General features: G+C 42.2%; 1 protein-coding gene across 1 annotated transcript in view; it reads right to left on the minus strand.

Annotated features, from left to right (window-relative positions):
• Positions 1-8,704: 8,704 nt before the first annotated feature.
• The window catches only part of slitrk6 (SLIT and NTRK-like family, member 6), a 29,132-nt gene continuing 21,671 nt past the window's right edge, over positions 8,705-16,165 (minus strand). Inside the window, exon 2 of the mRNA XM_037696576.1 lies at positions 8,705-11,365. Within this exon, the coding sequence (XP_037552504.1) occupies positions 8,834-11,350 (2,517 nt within the window). The 5' untranslated portion in view covers positions 11,351-11,365 and the 3' untranslated portion in view covers positions 8,705-8,833. The remainder of the gene's footprint in view (positions 11,366-16,165) is intronic.

Below are 16,165 nucleotides of genomic sequence, written 5' to 3' on the forward strand. Positions count from 1 at the left end.
AATTTGAAACGAAACACTTAAATAATTGTTTTATAAGACTTCAAATGGTGGAGTAACTGTTTCTGCAGAGCGAAATGGTGGCATCAGGAAGAGAATAGCACATGGAAAGTAAATGCCCCGCAGTGAAAAGCTTCATTGTCAACAGCAAACAACAAAACTGATAAAAACAGAAAATATCTACTTATTATCAGTGAATGGGATTAGAGTTTAGGTGTATGGATTTTTTTCTTTTGATGCATTTTCCCTCCTATCCTCTATACCTGAAAGCGGCTGCTCACAACAAAAGGGCTCAACACAATGCATCCCATGACTAAATACTTCTGATGTCCGGATGCAAAAACTGGGTCACCGCCTCAGTGTTTTACCGTTTTGCCCAGCAATGAGTCGGCGGTCTTATAGCAAGCTGCTCTGCTTGGCAGACAGTATCATAAAATTGCCCTGAGGGTACAGCTCTGAAACAGACTGCAGTTCAGTCAGGGAGCGGGGCTGAGCTGAAAAACAAAGTCTCCTCTTGTGATGAGGCTTTACTTATGTCGGGTCTCCTGAAGACCCCACACAGCATGCAGACACTCAATGTGTCACTCCATTCCATTTTTATATGCTTTTGTTCTTTTCTATTTTGGGCAAATTGGGGAAATCTGTAGATCATTGCCAAATTCATCTGTCAGCAACCTGCATCACCTGAGCCCACATACTCAATCTCTGTCATTTTATGAGCTAACTGGAAAAATTGCTCTGAAGTGCAAACAGATGAATTAAATACATCTATAAGTTAAAGATGTAAACCTTTTCAATATGGAAATAAGTTTTGATGCATTGTAGGTTTGGGATTGTAGATTGGGGGCAGAGATGGTGTAGGGCAGCTGGCTTGGGACCAGAAAGTCGTGGTCCCCACCATGCCCGTAGTGTCCCTGAACAAGAAACCCAATCTCTAATTGCTCCCCGGGCGCTTACATAGCTGCCCACTGCTCCACCTGGGTGTATCTCTCCACCTTGGTGTATCTCGCATGTAATGGGTTAAATGTCCATCCATCCATTTTCTTCCGCTTATCTGGGGTCGGGTCGCGGGGATAGTAGCCTAAGTAGGGAGGCCCAGACTTCCCTCTCCCCAGCCACTTGGGTCAGCTCCTCCGGGGGAATCCCGAGGCGTTCCCAGGCCAGCCGAGAAACATAGTCCCTCCAGCGTGTCCTGGGTCTTCCTCTGGGTCTCCTCCCGATGGGACGTGTCCGGAACACCTCACCAGGAAGGCGTCCAGGAGGCATCCTAACCAGATGCCCGAGCCACCTCAACTGGCTCCTCTCGACGTGGAGAAGCAGCGGCTCTACTTTGAGAGAGAGAGTGAATGATTGTTTGTCTCGTTTGTCTCTATGTGTCCCTGTGATGGACTGGAGACCCATCCAGGGTGTCCCCCGCCCCTCGCACAGTGACTGCTGGACATGGGCACCGGCGACCCCCATGACCCAAAATGGAAGAAGTGGGTAAAGAAAATGGATGGATGGATATACAAGGTAAAAAAATTTCACTGGAAAACTTTGCCCCCTAGATCAATAGAAGGCTGTCTTGAATGAAAATGATCTTTGATGCAATCATTATCGAGACCTCTGCTTTAGAAGATGTCTTCCTGCATCTTTTCTGTTGTGGACGTTAGCAACAACTAGTTATGTGTGGATCAGTACTAAAACATAGATACTATCGATACCCGACTGTCTCGCTCTAGAATCGATTCTTAAATCAAACTAGATACTTTTGATACTTCAGTCATTTCAGGTTATACATATAACTAACAGGAAGATGGTGGAAAGTAACTAAACTATTGAGACCTTGTCTAAATGATACGTGGTTGGAGGGAACTACTTTGTCTTCTGCCTGGGTAAGTGCGTAATGCGTGTAAGCGGAGCGGCACGCTGCTCGTCAGTCTCTCAGTCTGTAGACACAACGGTGGAGCATAACAGAGTCGTGCGTGGAGTTATTTCAGCTCCAGAAACAGCCAAGAAGCGGTTTGTGGAAAATCTGTAAAGAGCTGTAGCAACACAACAAACCTTGTAAAACACTTCCTGTTAAATCAGAATATGAGGCATTGATGAGGCAGAGAGAGCAAAGAGTCAGGTGCTGCTGCTCTGGAGGAGTCCCTCAGGGCTGCAGGACTATCCAGGTACATGGAATGTGGCGTTTTCAGCAGTGCTAAGAACTGCTGGAGGTGTTTAAATTAATATGTATGGTTATGAAATAATTACCAAAATAAATTCATGCAACATATTATCTTAAACATATCACTTATTACTTAATAGATATTTAATAAGTTATTTTAATAGATTTATGATTTTCCTTATTTTCTTATTTTTATTGTTTGAGAAAACATTTTCACATATTTTGTATGATAGCTTTGTTTGTTTGCTTGTTTTATAAGCTCAGACTAAATGAGACACCACCTCAACATACTCTAGAGTTTAAAGTAAATTAATTACTTTGTCTTGCATTTTTATGCAGCTTTGATTTGAATACACTGCTTTTTTTTTATTTATTTTTTTTAGGTTTACCAGACACATTAGGTGTATTTGCACAAAGTATCGGTATCGATGCAGCCGATACCTGCATGAATTTCAACCGGTATCGTATCGGACGAGAAAATCCTGGTATCGAACAACACTAGCAACAACAAAAAAATAAATAAAATAAAACAAAGCATGCATCAAATTCCAGAGACGGGTTACAGTAATTTGTGTTTACTCTGGCAGTTCGGACACCGTTGCACTCTTGATGGTAAAACTTCCAGCCTTCCAGTTTCATTCCGTCGGTTCATTACTGCAAAAGTTGCAACTGTGAGACAACTTTTCAGTAAATGCATCCCTATCAAATCACAGCTAAACTAAAAATTACACCTTTAACTCATTGCACCCTTGCAGCATTAAAGCCTTATTTCATGGCAGACATTTTGATTGGAAGAAGCTGGAAAAGCAAAGGTTGCATTTGTAGACTAGCTGTTCTGTAAAAATGCTTTCAAACAAGAATGTCCTCTTTCTTGAATGCACCCCTTCTTAATACATCGGTATCCCTTCTCGTCCAAGCCAAAATGTCTGTCCTGAAATAGGCCTATTGTTGAGTAATTCTGCGATCCAGTCGGTATCGATTTAAAAAGAATAGTGTGTTGTTGCGAATATCATTTGTTGAACAGAGTTCTGCTAGCTTCAAAACGCCTGATGAATCTTCTCAGACGCTAAAGAGCAATCAATACGGTTGCCCAGAAAAGATATTCTGCTGTTGTGCTCTCAGATATGAATATTTATGACCTGCGGCTTTGGGTACGCTGCAACAAATAGACCATTTTATAAATAATAACTGGGTGAGATTTTATAGATTCTTGCAGGCTCCGCTTTGAAAATATTTTGCTAATAAAGCCAATACATCATCTGTGGTACAAATGAGACACTGGGCAGTTTAGTGTACTCACAGACGGAAGCCCAAAGCTAATATTGCAATAATACAGTTATTTGCGCATTCATTTTGCTTCTTTTCAGAGGATATGTGCCAAAACAGCAAATTGCCAAGTCTGTATAATTACATTTGAGGTCACAAGATATGGGTTTTCTCTGAGTAATATCCAAAGTACACAAAGGCAGGGTTTGAAAAGAACTGTAAACAGTCACAGATGGGTACTGGTGCATCGTTTGAGTTCAGGACTGAGCTTGTTTGGCTTTGTGAGTCGAGCTTATGTGCGATTTGTGTGTGTGCGCGCACGTGTATAAACAAGGCACTTTGCGTCCAGCTTTCATCACTATTTCCCATTACGTTTCCAGGCTCGTTGTGCGTTCTGGAGCAGGCGGCAATGTTTCCACATAATTGCCCCACGTATGATTACAGTTAGCACCGCAGCGAGTGGACGGTGGTATTACAGTGCAGGAGATGCATCCCACCACGGACATCTAGTTATTACATCTAGGTCTGCTTGTGCCGAACAAGAGGCACTTAGTTCTAATGCGCCGCCATTTTCGTCATTCTTGTGCAAATTTATGCAGCAAAGTGCAGCAAAACCTCCTGATATCACGTACTCTTGCTGGAACCTGGGATTCTGCTATGAGTCACCTGAAGAAATACTGTTAGGTTTTAAGAAAAAGATGTTGTATCATATAAAGAGTGATGCTGCTGACACATAAAAACATTATGTGACAGGTGGGTTTTTTTTCGTCTGAGGGCTCTTCAGAAGGGTACAAAAGGTACCAGCTCATCATTCAGACAATAAGTCCCACATATGAGGGGGTTTTTGGGACCCAACTTTGACCCTGAGGGTTACTGACTCGGGCTAACTAACCAAGCCACAGACCCACCAGACACAGTCCAAATTCAGTCTGAGTAAAGGTCAATGAAGGATATTTGCACTGGTCTGTACTGGTCAAACCTATGGCGGTACTATGGCGGTACTACAGCGGCCCTCAAGTTTAAACCACAACTACAAATTAAAAGCGCAATTGCATTTGAATAAACACAATTGCATTAAGTGAAACCGGAAGAGGTTGGAAAGGTGGGAGGGTCAAACGCCCCGTCATCCAGTCAGCAACGTCTCATGGTTCCTACTGGTCCCACCTCCCACTTTTCCCATGTCTTTTGGTTTTGCCTAATGTAATTGTGTTTCTTCAAATGTTGTGTTTTTACATGTGTAGTTGTGGTTTAAACTTCAGAGCCATCATACAAACCAGGTACTCAAGTGATACAATGTTGAGGGATTTGAACGGTGAGTGGTTTTTATTTTCCTGGACTGGACTTGAACATGGAATGCAAGTAAACCTTAATGTTTTTAGTGCAAAATATTTAGTGGGTAGAAGTTGCACTTTGTAGATAAACAGAGGTAGTGCTTTGTTTTGCTTGACCGAGGCAGTAAAAAGAGCAATTCTATCCAACACCAGGTACAACGGCGGAGTCGGATGGTGGCCTTGGCCCTCGTAGGATAATCTTCAGCAACCCCAATCATTTGGGGGGGGAAAACAAACAAACTACACTTTAAAGCTATATAAAAGCTAGAAAGCAATCTACTGTTTGGGACAGCCGGTTTACCATCTTGGATTTTGACATGGCATCCTAATTTTTGATAGTGACCATTTTACACTTTACAGCCAGCCGCACATTGCAACGGAGGTCAGCATGATGCTTATTTTTCCTGTTATCCAACTCACAAAGTTTACATATACACAAACATGGCAGCAGCCATCATGCATTTTGACAAGGCAACCCAATTTTGGTAGATGTTGCCACACACCCAGTGGTGGGCATGGTTCCACCAATCGGCTAATAGCAGAACTAACTCAAACATTTTTGCCAACTTTGAAAACCTTTTGCAGAATTAGCTTTCGCTAAATTTAAATCTGGTCAATTCAATGTCTGCCATAAAGACTGTTCTCTGCAGTCAGCACAGATATCTTGAACCCATTCCTATCCCTTGTACCCTTGGAAATTGGGGACTGCCTAGAAAGGCAGCCACCTACTATCCACCTGAAAAGGGTCTCGCTCTTCTATAGACTTTAATGCGGGCGAAGAGCAACATGTACCCCCACAAATTTTAGATTGAAACAACTGGCTCGGCACCTTGATGTGCGCCATTACTTTTAATGGCATTTTGAGTTACCACGGCGACGTAATTTGCGGAGACGTCATTTTTCTCATTGAAAAACACTGACAGAACTCAGCTTCTGCCACCGTGAGGCCACATTACCTAGAGGGAAGAGGTCTCTAAACAAAACACCGATTACTTTTCGGAGACATTTTGGTTCAAGATGGCTGCCACAGCTAACTCAGAAAACTCAAAATTGACTATAACTCAGTCATTCTTTGAGATGTTGAGCTGAAATTTGGTATGGTCGTGGCCGAGACCGAGTTGTTACACATTCCTAATGCAAATAAAAAATATAAGATGGCCACCTTAGCTAAACGGGGAAAAATATAAGGAGCTATTTTAAAAGTTATTGAGCTGAAATTTGGTGTGGTGGTACCTGATAGCGATGCACACACATTTTGAGTTCAACTCTAAAAATCTAAGATGGCCGTCAAAACTAATTTCAAATGGATCAAACTTGGGAGGTTTTTATAGCTATGCAGCTGATATTTGGTGTATTGGTAGCTGAGAACAATCCCTAATAGATTCTGTTAGCAAATCAAAAGTCCAAGCTTGCCACCATAAGTTAAATAAAAAAATGACCAACTCATTGATTTGTTGCCATATTGAGTTGAAATTTGATATGATGGTAGCTCAGCGTGAACCCCAACACTTAAATCCAAAAAAAGTTAAAAGCAAAACAACTGGATTTTTGTAACTCCGAGGAGCTTTCTCAGTTCAATAAAACAACGAGTGTGGGATTCAAGTTATAAAGCTGTGGTGTTCTGTAAGCGTGCATAATGCAGATTGACACATGCAGATTGACCTCTCGCTCTTTTTGAGAAAGCTCCTCGGATGAGAAGCGAAACGTCTTCGGTTACAAATAAAGTCAAGTTGTTTTGTTTTTAACTTTTTTTTTGGTTTTACCATGTCCTGGATGATTGAAAATCTTCACCAGCGTACCCCAACAATACTGTCAAATCAAAATTTTTAAATGGCCGCAATGTGGCAGTCCCATCAAAATGTATCCAGGAACTTTCTACTTTGACATATAGCCTACTGTATGTATGAATTCTGAGTGGTTTGGATGGGGCCCAAGTTTAAACATGTCCAGTATTCAGCCCAACGCGGTGAACTTTTTTAAAACCCGAACGATTTCTTCTACATCCCCTCCCATTTTTGAGGATTCTACTGGTTCTCATGAAATGATTGACACCTCTCTTTCCAAATGTTCCACACTTCTATGTCGCTTCTTTTCATTCATTATATTTAAAAAATGCCAGGGTGCTGTTGATTGGATTGTTTTATCCACAAAGTCAGTGTATTTAATCTGAACAGTTATGCTCTTTGCTAACATTTTTTATTTTACGTAAAATCTTCTCTAAATTGAGCAGCAGCAGATAAATGGGTTTCTCTGCTGCTTCTTTCAACAATGTGCTTGTTTTGGAAATGAATAGGTTTTTTTTTGTTGTTGAATGAAAGTGCCATGTCTCAGACTGTCAATAAACCTAAGCTACAAATGTTCTTGCAACAAAGCATTCGTTATTATTAAAGAAAGTGGGGGAAAAGAAAAGTTAATTTGTTTTCTCTGCAGGAAGAAAGAGGAAATTAGGAGTTGTGAAGAAAAGCACGAGTGGAAAAGACCTTAAAGCCACCGTTGTGTGATTAAGAACCAAGTTTGGGCCATCGGTGGGGGGTGGGTGTGTGGGGTATATTATTCACACAGCAGGAAATTAACCAAATGGTGTTTAAAATATGTCCATCCACATGAATATACAGTAGCGCTGTAGAGTACAGATAACACGTAGCGAGAGAAGAAGTCTTTTTGCAGCTGCAGGTAGCCGGTGTGTTAATTAGCGGAGAAGCGGTGCACTGCTGAGAAGCAGCGGGGTCGACATCCTCGCACCGTTGTGTACGTGAAAATTACTCCCCGGAAAACTCACACATTTCAACTTTTTTTTATTTTCCGATTCAGTTACAACCTCCGTTTAGATTCTGTACAGCACTGAAGGCACACAAACCCCAAAGATATAGAATAGTTTATATACAAAATATACAGAATAAATATTTCGATCTATTTAAAGTAGAAAAGCTACAGAGTGTGTGCTTATGTGGACTGTTTGGAGCCTTCCCCAGGAACGATAAACGAACATCCACATCGCTCGTGTCCATTTTCAGCCGTCTTAACGCTTTTAATTTGAAAAGCACGTTTATGTTCAGGTTGAAATTGTTTGGATGGCTGTTCACTGTTAAAACGTGCCCAAGGCCACGTTCCCGACTTCTATTCCATGCCTTTGACATTAAATAATGGCATCGCACACACAAATTAAACGTCCGTACCCTTCACTGGCTCGTTTCTTCCAACAGAAACAACAACAAAAAGAAGAAGAAAACATTTCAGCAGGACTCTGTTGATTGTCATGCACCATCTTATGGCATTCGAGTAGTGCAATGCATTTTTACAAGACGCGTATATACTGCACTCCAAGCGCTCCACTTTCTAAAAGAAAAGGGGAAAAAAATAAAACTCTTATGAGAATGGAACCGAGCTTGTATAAAAATAAAAATTCCTCCAACTGCAGCTCTGCAGCGTGTTGGATCAATCATCTGTCGGGAGGACAGCCGTAGAACTGCGCTCCTATCGCTGTTTTTTTCTTCAACGTACACTTGGCTGTACAACTTGCTGACTCTACGGCACAATGAGCATTCTGGTTCGAGCGTTAAAAGCCGGGAAAGGGGTGGGGTGGGGGATGTAATCGGGTCATGGCCACAATCAGGATCGACTGATTAAGCACAATTCTGGGTCAAGCACTGATTGAAATTCACTCAATTCTTTCCAAACATCTGCTTTATCCTGCGAGGAGGAACGGGAAGGGGGGGGGGGGGGGGGAATGTGCTATGTGGATCAATTCACTTGGCCGCTGCAACGCCATGAAAATTTAATCACATGTAAAAAAAAAAAAAGCTGATTGAGTGGATTTCACAGTGGGTCTCAACCCCTACACGCCCGCTCGACAAACAGCAACAGCTTCGTCCGAGTTACATTTGGCTGAAAATCCGACAGCAGCTACATAACGTGGCTGTCGAAAGACGACGAGTAACAAACTAGTTACATTCTGTGCTACGATTTTAAAAAATGTGCCCGGTATGCATTTATTTTTTATATATTTCAACATTTCACACTGTGGAAAGTACAAGAGGGCAAACAGGGTAAGGCACTTGGTTTGAACATGATAAAAGTCTTTACTACTTCAGTTAAATGCAGTTTGATGTTCCAGCACCTCCAAGTAGTCCGGCTCGGTGTGGAGGTTAGCTTTAAGCTCAAAGTACTCGTTCTTAGTTTGCTCAAGCATGACCTTGCGCGGTCGCGTGTACATTATTGTCTCCATTAGCTTCAGCTCCTTCGGGTGCCCGGGGACCTGCATGTCGACGGCGGGCTGGAGCTGGGGCATGTTTTTTCTGAAGTACTCCGTTATTCCGAGCTGCTGTTGCAGCTCCTTCTCCCTCTCCAGAATGTTCCGGTACAAGGAGCTGGGCGTCCCGAGAGTGACGAACTCCGCGGGACACTCTTCGGGTATGGTTCTGAACTTTGAGCTGGGGTTCCCGGTTAGAGGCGACGTGTTTTCCTTCTCCGTGAGGCTCCGGAAGAGGTGGTGATTGGCGCTGGGATCTTCCAGGCTGTAATCCAGGTTTGAGTCGTGGCCCTTGTGCTGGGAGCAGTAGGTGGGGTTGCGGCAGATCTGCACGATGGGGCTGTGGGATCTGTCGTCGTACAAAGTGGCGGGCCCGGTTCTTTGCGTCACAGTGTGGTGTGTGGTTTTCTGCCCGTACATGCTGTAGTGTAAGTGAATGGGAGAACTGCTGGTGTTTTCTCGAGGCGCCTCCTCTGCTGCTTTTTTCTTCGCCCTCCGCCGCCGCCGATGCACCATGAACACCACCAATCCGGCCGAGCAAAATATAATCATGAGGACGAAAATGAGAAGGCTTAATATGAGCACGGAGAGCGGGATGGTGTCGGTGAGCGAGATGAAAATGCTCTTGTTGCTGGGCTCTAATGTGGCTGTTACGCTCTCTTCCCCGCCTTGAGGCACTGGGTGGTAGGTCCCTAAACCGGGACAAAGCGTCTCATGATGCAGGCTTCTCAGCTCGAGCTGCATCACTTTCTTTGGAGTGTGACACAGAACGGAGCCCACCACCGTGTCCTTCCTCAGCTTCTCCAGCCATTGTTTGAGGCTGAGCAAGTCACAGCTGCAGTCCCAGGGGTTCTCCTCTAAATAGATCTGCTCCAGCGAGTCGAGCTGATCGAGCACGTTGCTCACTGGCAGGTGCATGAGCAAGTTTTTTCTCAGGTTTAATTTGGTGAGGGGCACGTTGCGGAATATCTGAGCTGGAAGAGAGCTCAGCAGGTTGTTATTTATTGACAGCAGCTTGAGGTTTGGCAGGGGATTGAACGTGCCCGGGGCGATCTCTTTGATGACATTATACTCCAGATACAGAAATTCAAGGTTGTGGAGTCCCACGAACATCGTGGAGAACAGCTTTTCTATCCGGTTGCCATTCAAGTACAGTCTCTTTAAACTGCTCAGGCTGAGGAAAGTTTCATTGTCGATGTAATCGATTCTGTTGTTCGCCAAGTTGAGCAGTTCCAAACCGTCATATGTGACAAAATCGTATTTAAGGAGTTTCTGAATCATATTTCCTGTCATGACTAGTTTGGTGGGGCTTTCTTGAAGTATTCCAATATCAGATACCTTTTGAATTCCTCGGTCCTGACAGTGCATTAGAAACTTGGCCACGGGGTGATTGTGACAAGAGCAGTGCTCCACACAGGGACTGCCAGAGTTGTAAGATGGAGTCGGCACCCTGGCGTCATTTTCCACATTGATCAGCTTGGGAATTTGAGTAACAACCATATCCAGTGACTTTGACGGTTCCTCCAAGTTAATGTCGGCGTGGGACGGGCACAGAACATCCCGCTTCACTTTAGCCAGAGTGGTCCCCTTAAGGTGCGTCGGCGAGCTGCATACCACGTCTCCGATGACGGACTGCGCCCTCATGTTCTCCATCCAGATCTTCAAATGTAAAATGTCACAGTCACAAACCCAGTCATTGTCCTCCAGGAGCAGCTCCATTATCCGCCCTATGTGCTCCAAAAACCCCACGTAAGGCAGCGTCTGGAGCTTGTTGCCCCTCAGGTCCAGGTGCGTGAGGGGCACAAAGCGGAAAATGTTGTTGGGTAAAAACTCAATGGAATTGTCGTTGAGAATCAGGACTTTGAGTCGGATCAGTTTGTTGAAGGCCCCCGGTTCGATGACCCGAATGAAATTCGTGTCAGCCTGGAGAAACTCTAAATTCACCAAGCCTTGAAAAGTGTCCTCTTTCAGCGTGACAAGAAAATTGCTATTTATGTGGAGCTTTTTCAGTGAACCAAGAGCGCTAAAGACCCCTGGCTCCAGCTCTTGTATGCTATTACCTCCAATGTGCAGAGAAAGGGCATTCTTAAGCCCCTCCATTTCTTCGACACGGAGCTCGACCAAGTCATTTTTGTAAAGGTTCAGATGGAAGGGGACACCTGACGGGACTGTGATTTGGGAGATTTTGCTGATGTTCCTCTGCTCGCAGTTCAGATGAAGGATGCCATCTTTCGCCTCACAGGAGCACAAGGAGTCACAAGACTCGCTGATCGAGGATGATGGCTTTAAGGGATGGATATCTTGGGATCGAGCTGCAGTGAGAAACAAGCTGATGAAAATGATACTGGGCTGCATGTCGGTCTTGGATATCTGTGAAGACAGAAGCGGGGCCAGAGGGAGCAGAGGAGAAAGAGGGAGAGGAGAAAAAAAGAATATTGAGTTTTTTTTCTGAGCACATGAATTAAGTAAATCTTTTTAAACAATCACTCTCGTTCAAAATGACCACTAACTGACATTCAGCCACATCAATCCAAGGGTCCCTGTGCTAAAAATACTTTAAATTTGCAAGTATAAAGGTGATGTAATGTAAAAGTACTTTTATGAGAGAAGCATGAAGATAATACAAGTCTACTGTGGATGAAGACGCTTTTGCATGTGTGTGTGTGTATGTATGTATCTCTGTCTGTCTGTATCGATATATATATAGTAGTCTCTCACTTATCGGGTCTCTCTTGTAAATGAGTTCCTGAGGCTCAAAGGGATTAAGCTGTATAAATAAAGGTTGAATGAATATATGAATCAATGTCTAGCAGGCCTTGAAGGAACGCATATCATATCAGTCTTTCATGCCAGAAAATTCAAAGATCATCTTGGGTTGAGAAATTATGGATGTATTGCTGTTTAGGTCAAACCTCAAAAATTGTGTTATGAGCAACCTTGTGCAATATTGCAAGATGTCACGAGTACGTGTTGTGACTCACTTTCAGTTACGCCGTCTAATTTTAGCTCAATATTTGTAAAACTGAATGGGTTATAGTTATTGCTATGGTGGCTAATATCACTAAGCTTTGATGGCCATCTTAAACAGAATGCATCCAGAAGTTAATCGGTTGTAGATGTACATCCAGTGAATACTGTCTGAAATATCCTGATGCATGCTCAATAATCCAGGTAGAAAAATCCAAAAAAGTTCAATCTGGTCCTCTGTCCAGAGGACCAGATTGAACTTTTTTGGGATACTGTCTGAAAGTTTTCCTGAAGTCCATTCAGGGTTTATAAAAAGACAGGTGTACACAAACAGACACCAGCACAATGCGCAACATTTCCCACGTTTCAGCACCTTGTGATAATAAAAGTACCATCTACACATTATATATCCTGTAAAAACGGACCTTACCTTATAAATTTTCTTTGCAACAACATTAACTTAACGTGTTGGGTAAGGTACATTCTCGTTGTGTGAAGAAATGGGAGTAAGAATGTCTTTCCACTGACTCACCATGGGAATAGCTCTACATTTCGAAAAATGTCTTGCATTTGACTGATTTCACTGCCCTTTTCTATGTGCTGACTCATTGGACTTAAGACCTTCTCAGTGTGAGTCACACAATGTAAAAGTCACTCTGGTCGATGTCAAAGCAACATTTAAGACAAGCATTGTGAATGACTGATGAGGGCTCTTCGGAGTTAACCTGCAAATCCAAAGCAACGCAGAACCAATCAATCCAAAGGAACACACAGGCAGTTCCTTCCACTGAAAACAAGCTCCTAAGAAGAGAATCCCAACACTTTGTGTGAGCAGAGTTTCTACCGAATGACACGGGGAATAATGAGAAGTGATTTTAATGATAAGCAACGTCGGCATCACTTCTATATCCAATAAACCAAGTTGACAAACATAAAGTTGGATCAAAGGCTAAGACTGGGGACTTGTAAAGAAGTATAGACATTTTCCTGAGATCAAAGATGAACTGGATATAACCTGGTAACTAACAGAGTTCTTCACAGGGATGACATGGAGAAAGATGGCAGTGCTTTGTAGTTTTGAATTTGCTTAGCTTTTGAAAAGATTCATTATGATCTGACGCCAAAACCTGAAGGCAGAAAATCAGTTGTTGTCCCTGTGCATCTTACCTACTACTACTACTACCACCACCACTACCACCACCACCACCACCACTACCACTACCACCACCACCACCACCACTACTACCACCACTACCACCACCACGACCACTACCACCACCACTACTACCACCACCACTACTACTACCACCACCACTACCACTACCACCACCACCACCACTACCACCACTCCTACATCTACATGCTACTGGATGTGTCAAATGTACCCCTGAGGATTAATAAAGTTAATTAGTTAATTAGTTCCTTAGTTAGTTATTTAGTTAGTTAGTTCCTTAGACAGTGAATTAGTTAGTTCCTTAGATAATTCCTTAGTTTGTTAGGTAGTTAATTCATTAGTTATTTAGCAATTCCTTAGTTAGTTCCTTCATTCCTTAATTAGTTAGTTCCTTAGTTCCTTTGTTAGTTAGGTGCTTACTTCCTTAGTTAGTTCCGTATTTCCTTTGTTAGTTTGTTTCTTACTTCCTTTGTTAGTTTGTTCCTTTATTCCTTAGATAGTTCCTTTCTTCCCTAGTTAGTTCCTTACTTCCTTAGTTCCTTTGTTAGTTCGTACGTTAGTTCCTTCCTTCCTTCTTTCATTAGTTCCTTCCTTCCATCCTTCCTTCCAAAATGGCTGCCACAGCCAACTAACCCAAAACCACAAAAAAGGCTATACCTCAGTTTTACCAACATTGAGCTTAAATTTTGTGTGGTAATAGCGGAGTCATTCACAGCATACTGTAGATTCTGAGCGCAACTTGTCACGATTTGCATGATTATGCACAAGGTACTGTATATTGAAGGTTTGACCAAAATGGCTAAAATTCTGTCATTTCTCAACATGTGATGAACTTTGTCAAACATTATGGTATGAAATGTGGCGAGCGATACGCCTTTCTTCCTCCTGGGCCTTTAGTTTTAGTAGGACTGACTGGGTGAGCACAGTTTGTCAGAGACATATTCTTGTGACTCATGAGGAGTTTGACACCTTTTGAATAAAGTTTGAGGCGAAAAAAGGTTCCTCCCAGCTGAAACCCAACGAGGCGTGGGTGTGTTTGTACTTGTCTGTGAGCTTGGACGATATATGGGAAATGCTATGAGTTGGATTCTGGACTACAGAATAAACGTAGATCCATTATTTTAGATTTCTCTGTCACAAATTAAGGCTAAATTCAAAGTATTTTGTTCTCTTTCACAGACTTCTTCTGTCTCAAACCTAACTGTAGTCTTGTGTTAGGTGAAAATTATGGATCAAAACCAAGTCCTCAATATTCAAACACAGACTGCAAGGTCACACTAAGAATTCCAACCATGAACGCTCTTGTCTCCAAAGACTTAAGTAGCAGTAAGTTTTGGCCGTTATAGATAATTATAGATATTACAAAACCTATCCCAGATAAAATCTCTTTAACGCAAAGCTCTTACCAAACTAAAATGAATAAATCAGTATAAATGTTATTGATTACACACCCTGCAGTGCATGATTTACGGCATTCCATCTAATTGAATGTACTAATAATCTCTCCAGACCTTCCCTCTGCCCCCGTTCCACAGGGAGTCCGCCACAACTTCAGACGAAATACACCAGAGTAATTAGCTCAACGTTCTTGCCTCCAGGGATGGTTTTATGCTCCGAGTTGCCCCCAAATGAAATACGAGTAATACACCAACAGAGAAAAAACTGGGGAAAAAAAATCCCACAGAAACAAACTCATTAGTGAATATTTACAAAATCAGCATTAGTTCAAACGAAGTAGGAAAGCCGAAGGTATTTGCTGTAACCTTTATCTGCTGTTGTAATACAGCAAGTAGAATTGGATGTATTCGATCAGTGGTCTTGAATTAACATTCACTGAGATACGTGGAAAGAGAAAATTCTCAAGCATGGGTCTTAAAAATTTAGTCAAATAGTTAATATTGATAAAAAATGATCCATCCATTCAGGGTTGAAGTGGACCCAATGTAAAATTGATGATGTATGAAATAAATTACAGTGCTAGAAAATTTTCTACTTTTACTAAAATAAAATCAGCAGAAGTGGAATAAAGAGCTTTTGAAAGAGGCAATGATTCCTCAAAACATTTGATTAATTCACATGTATAAAAAAGTAAAGCTTGGGTACTTATACACATTTTAATACTCTCCGAGTTGTTTATGATTTTTATCTTGATTCAGATCCAATACAAGTATCTGTGGACAGTAGATTTATAGATATATTATTTTCCCCAGGTATTTGTGGGTAGTTCGTAAGTTTTACACTGCAGATTTTAGTAACAGTTACTATCACTAAACGTATGAGACATAGATTTAACAGAGAAAGTTATTCTTTATTATTTGAATGCCCACAATATATGTAAAAAGTCTTCAGTTTATCCCAAGTGAGATGTTGAGAGTGAAATCTGATGAAAGTTAGGAGAGCTCTCAACAACTAAGCTCCATCTTTTGATAAAGGTTTGATTGCACCAGATTTTCCCAGAACTTAACTCTTAACTGTGACCACAGGTTTACTCGTGTTTTCTAGAGATTTTAAAAGGTAGAAACTGAGTCAGAGCTCTTGATTGTTAGGTTCCTCACTGGGGGAGCTTAAGTAGTAAGTAGTAGTAGTAAGTTGTTAGTAGTAGTTATTATTATTAGCAGTAGTAGATTTAGTGGTGATGGTGGTGTGGTAGTAGTCGTAGTAGTAGTAGTCGTAGTAGTGGTAGTGGTAGGAGTAGTAGTGGTGGTGGTATGAGTAGTGACGGTAGTGTGGTAGTAGTCATAATAGTAGTGTTAGTGGTGGTGTTGTGGTAGCAGTTTTAGTAGTAGTAGCAGTCCTGGTAGTAGTATTAGTGGTAGTGGTGGTGGTAGTAGTCATAGTAATAGTTGTAGTTGTAATAGTGGTAGTGGTCATAGTAGTAGTGGGGTAGAGGTAGTAGTAGTGGTAGTCATAGTAGTAGTGTTGTAGCCGTAATAGTGGTGGTGGTGGTAGTAGCGGTAGTGGCAGCAGCAGCAGTGGTAATAATGGTAGTGGTGGTGGTAATAGTGGTAGTGGTGGTGGTAATAGTGGTA

The sequence above is a fragment of the Nematolebias whitei genome, chromosome 23, assembly GCF_014905685.2.
Source record: "Nematolebias whitei isolate Nwh7 chromosome 23, NemWhi1, whole genome shotgun sequence".
Classification (NCBI taxonomy): Eukaryota; Metazoa; Chordata; class Actinopteri; order Cyprinodontiformes; family Rivulidae; genus Nematolebias; species Nematolebias whitei.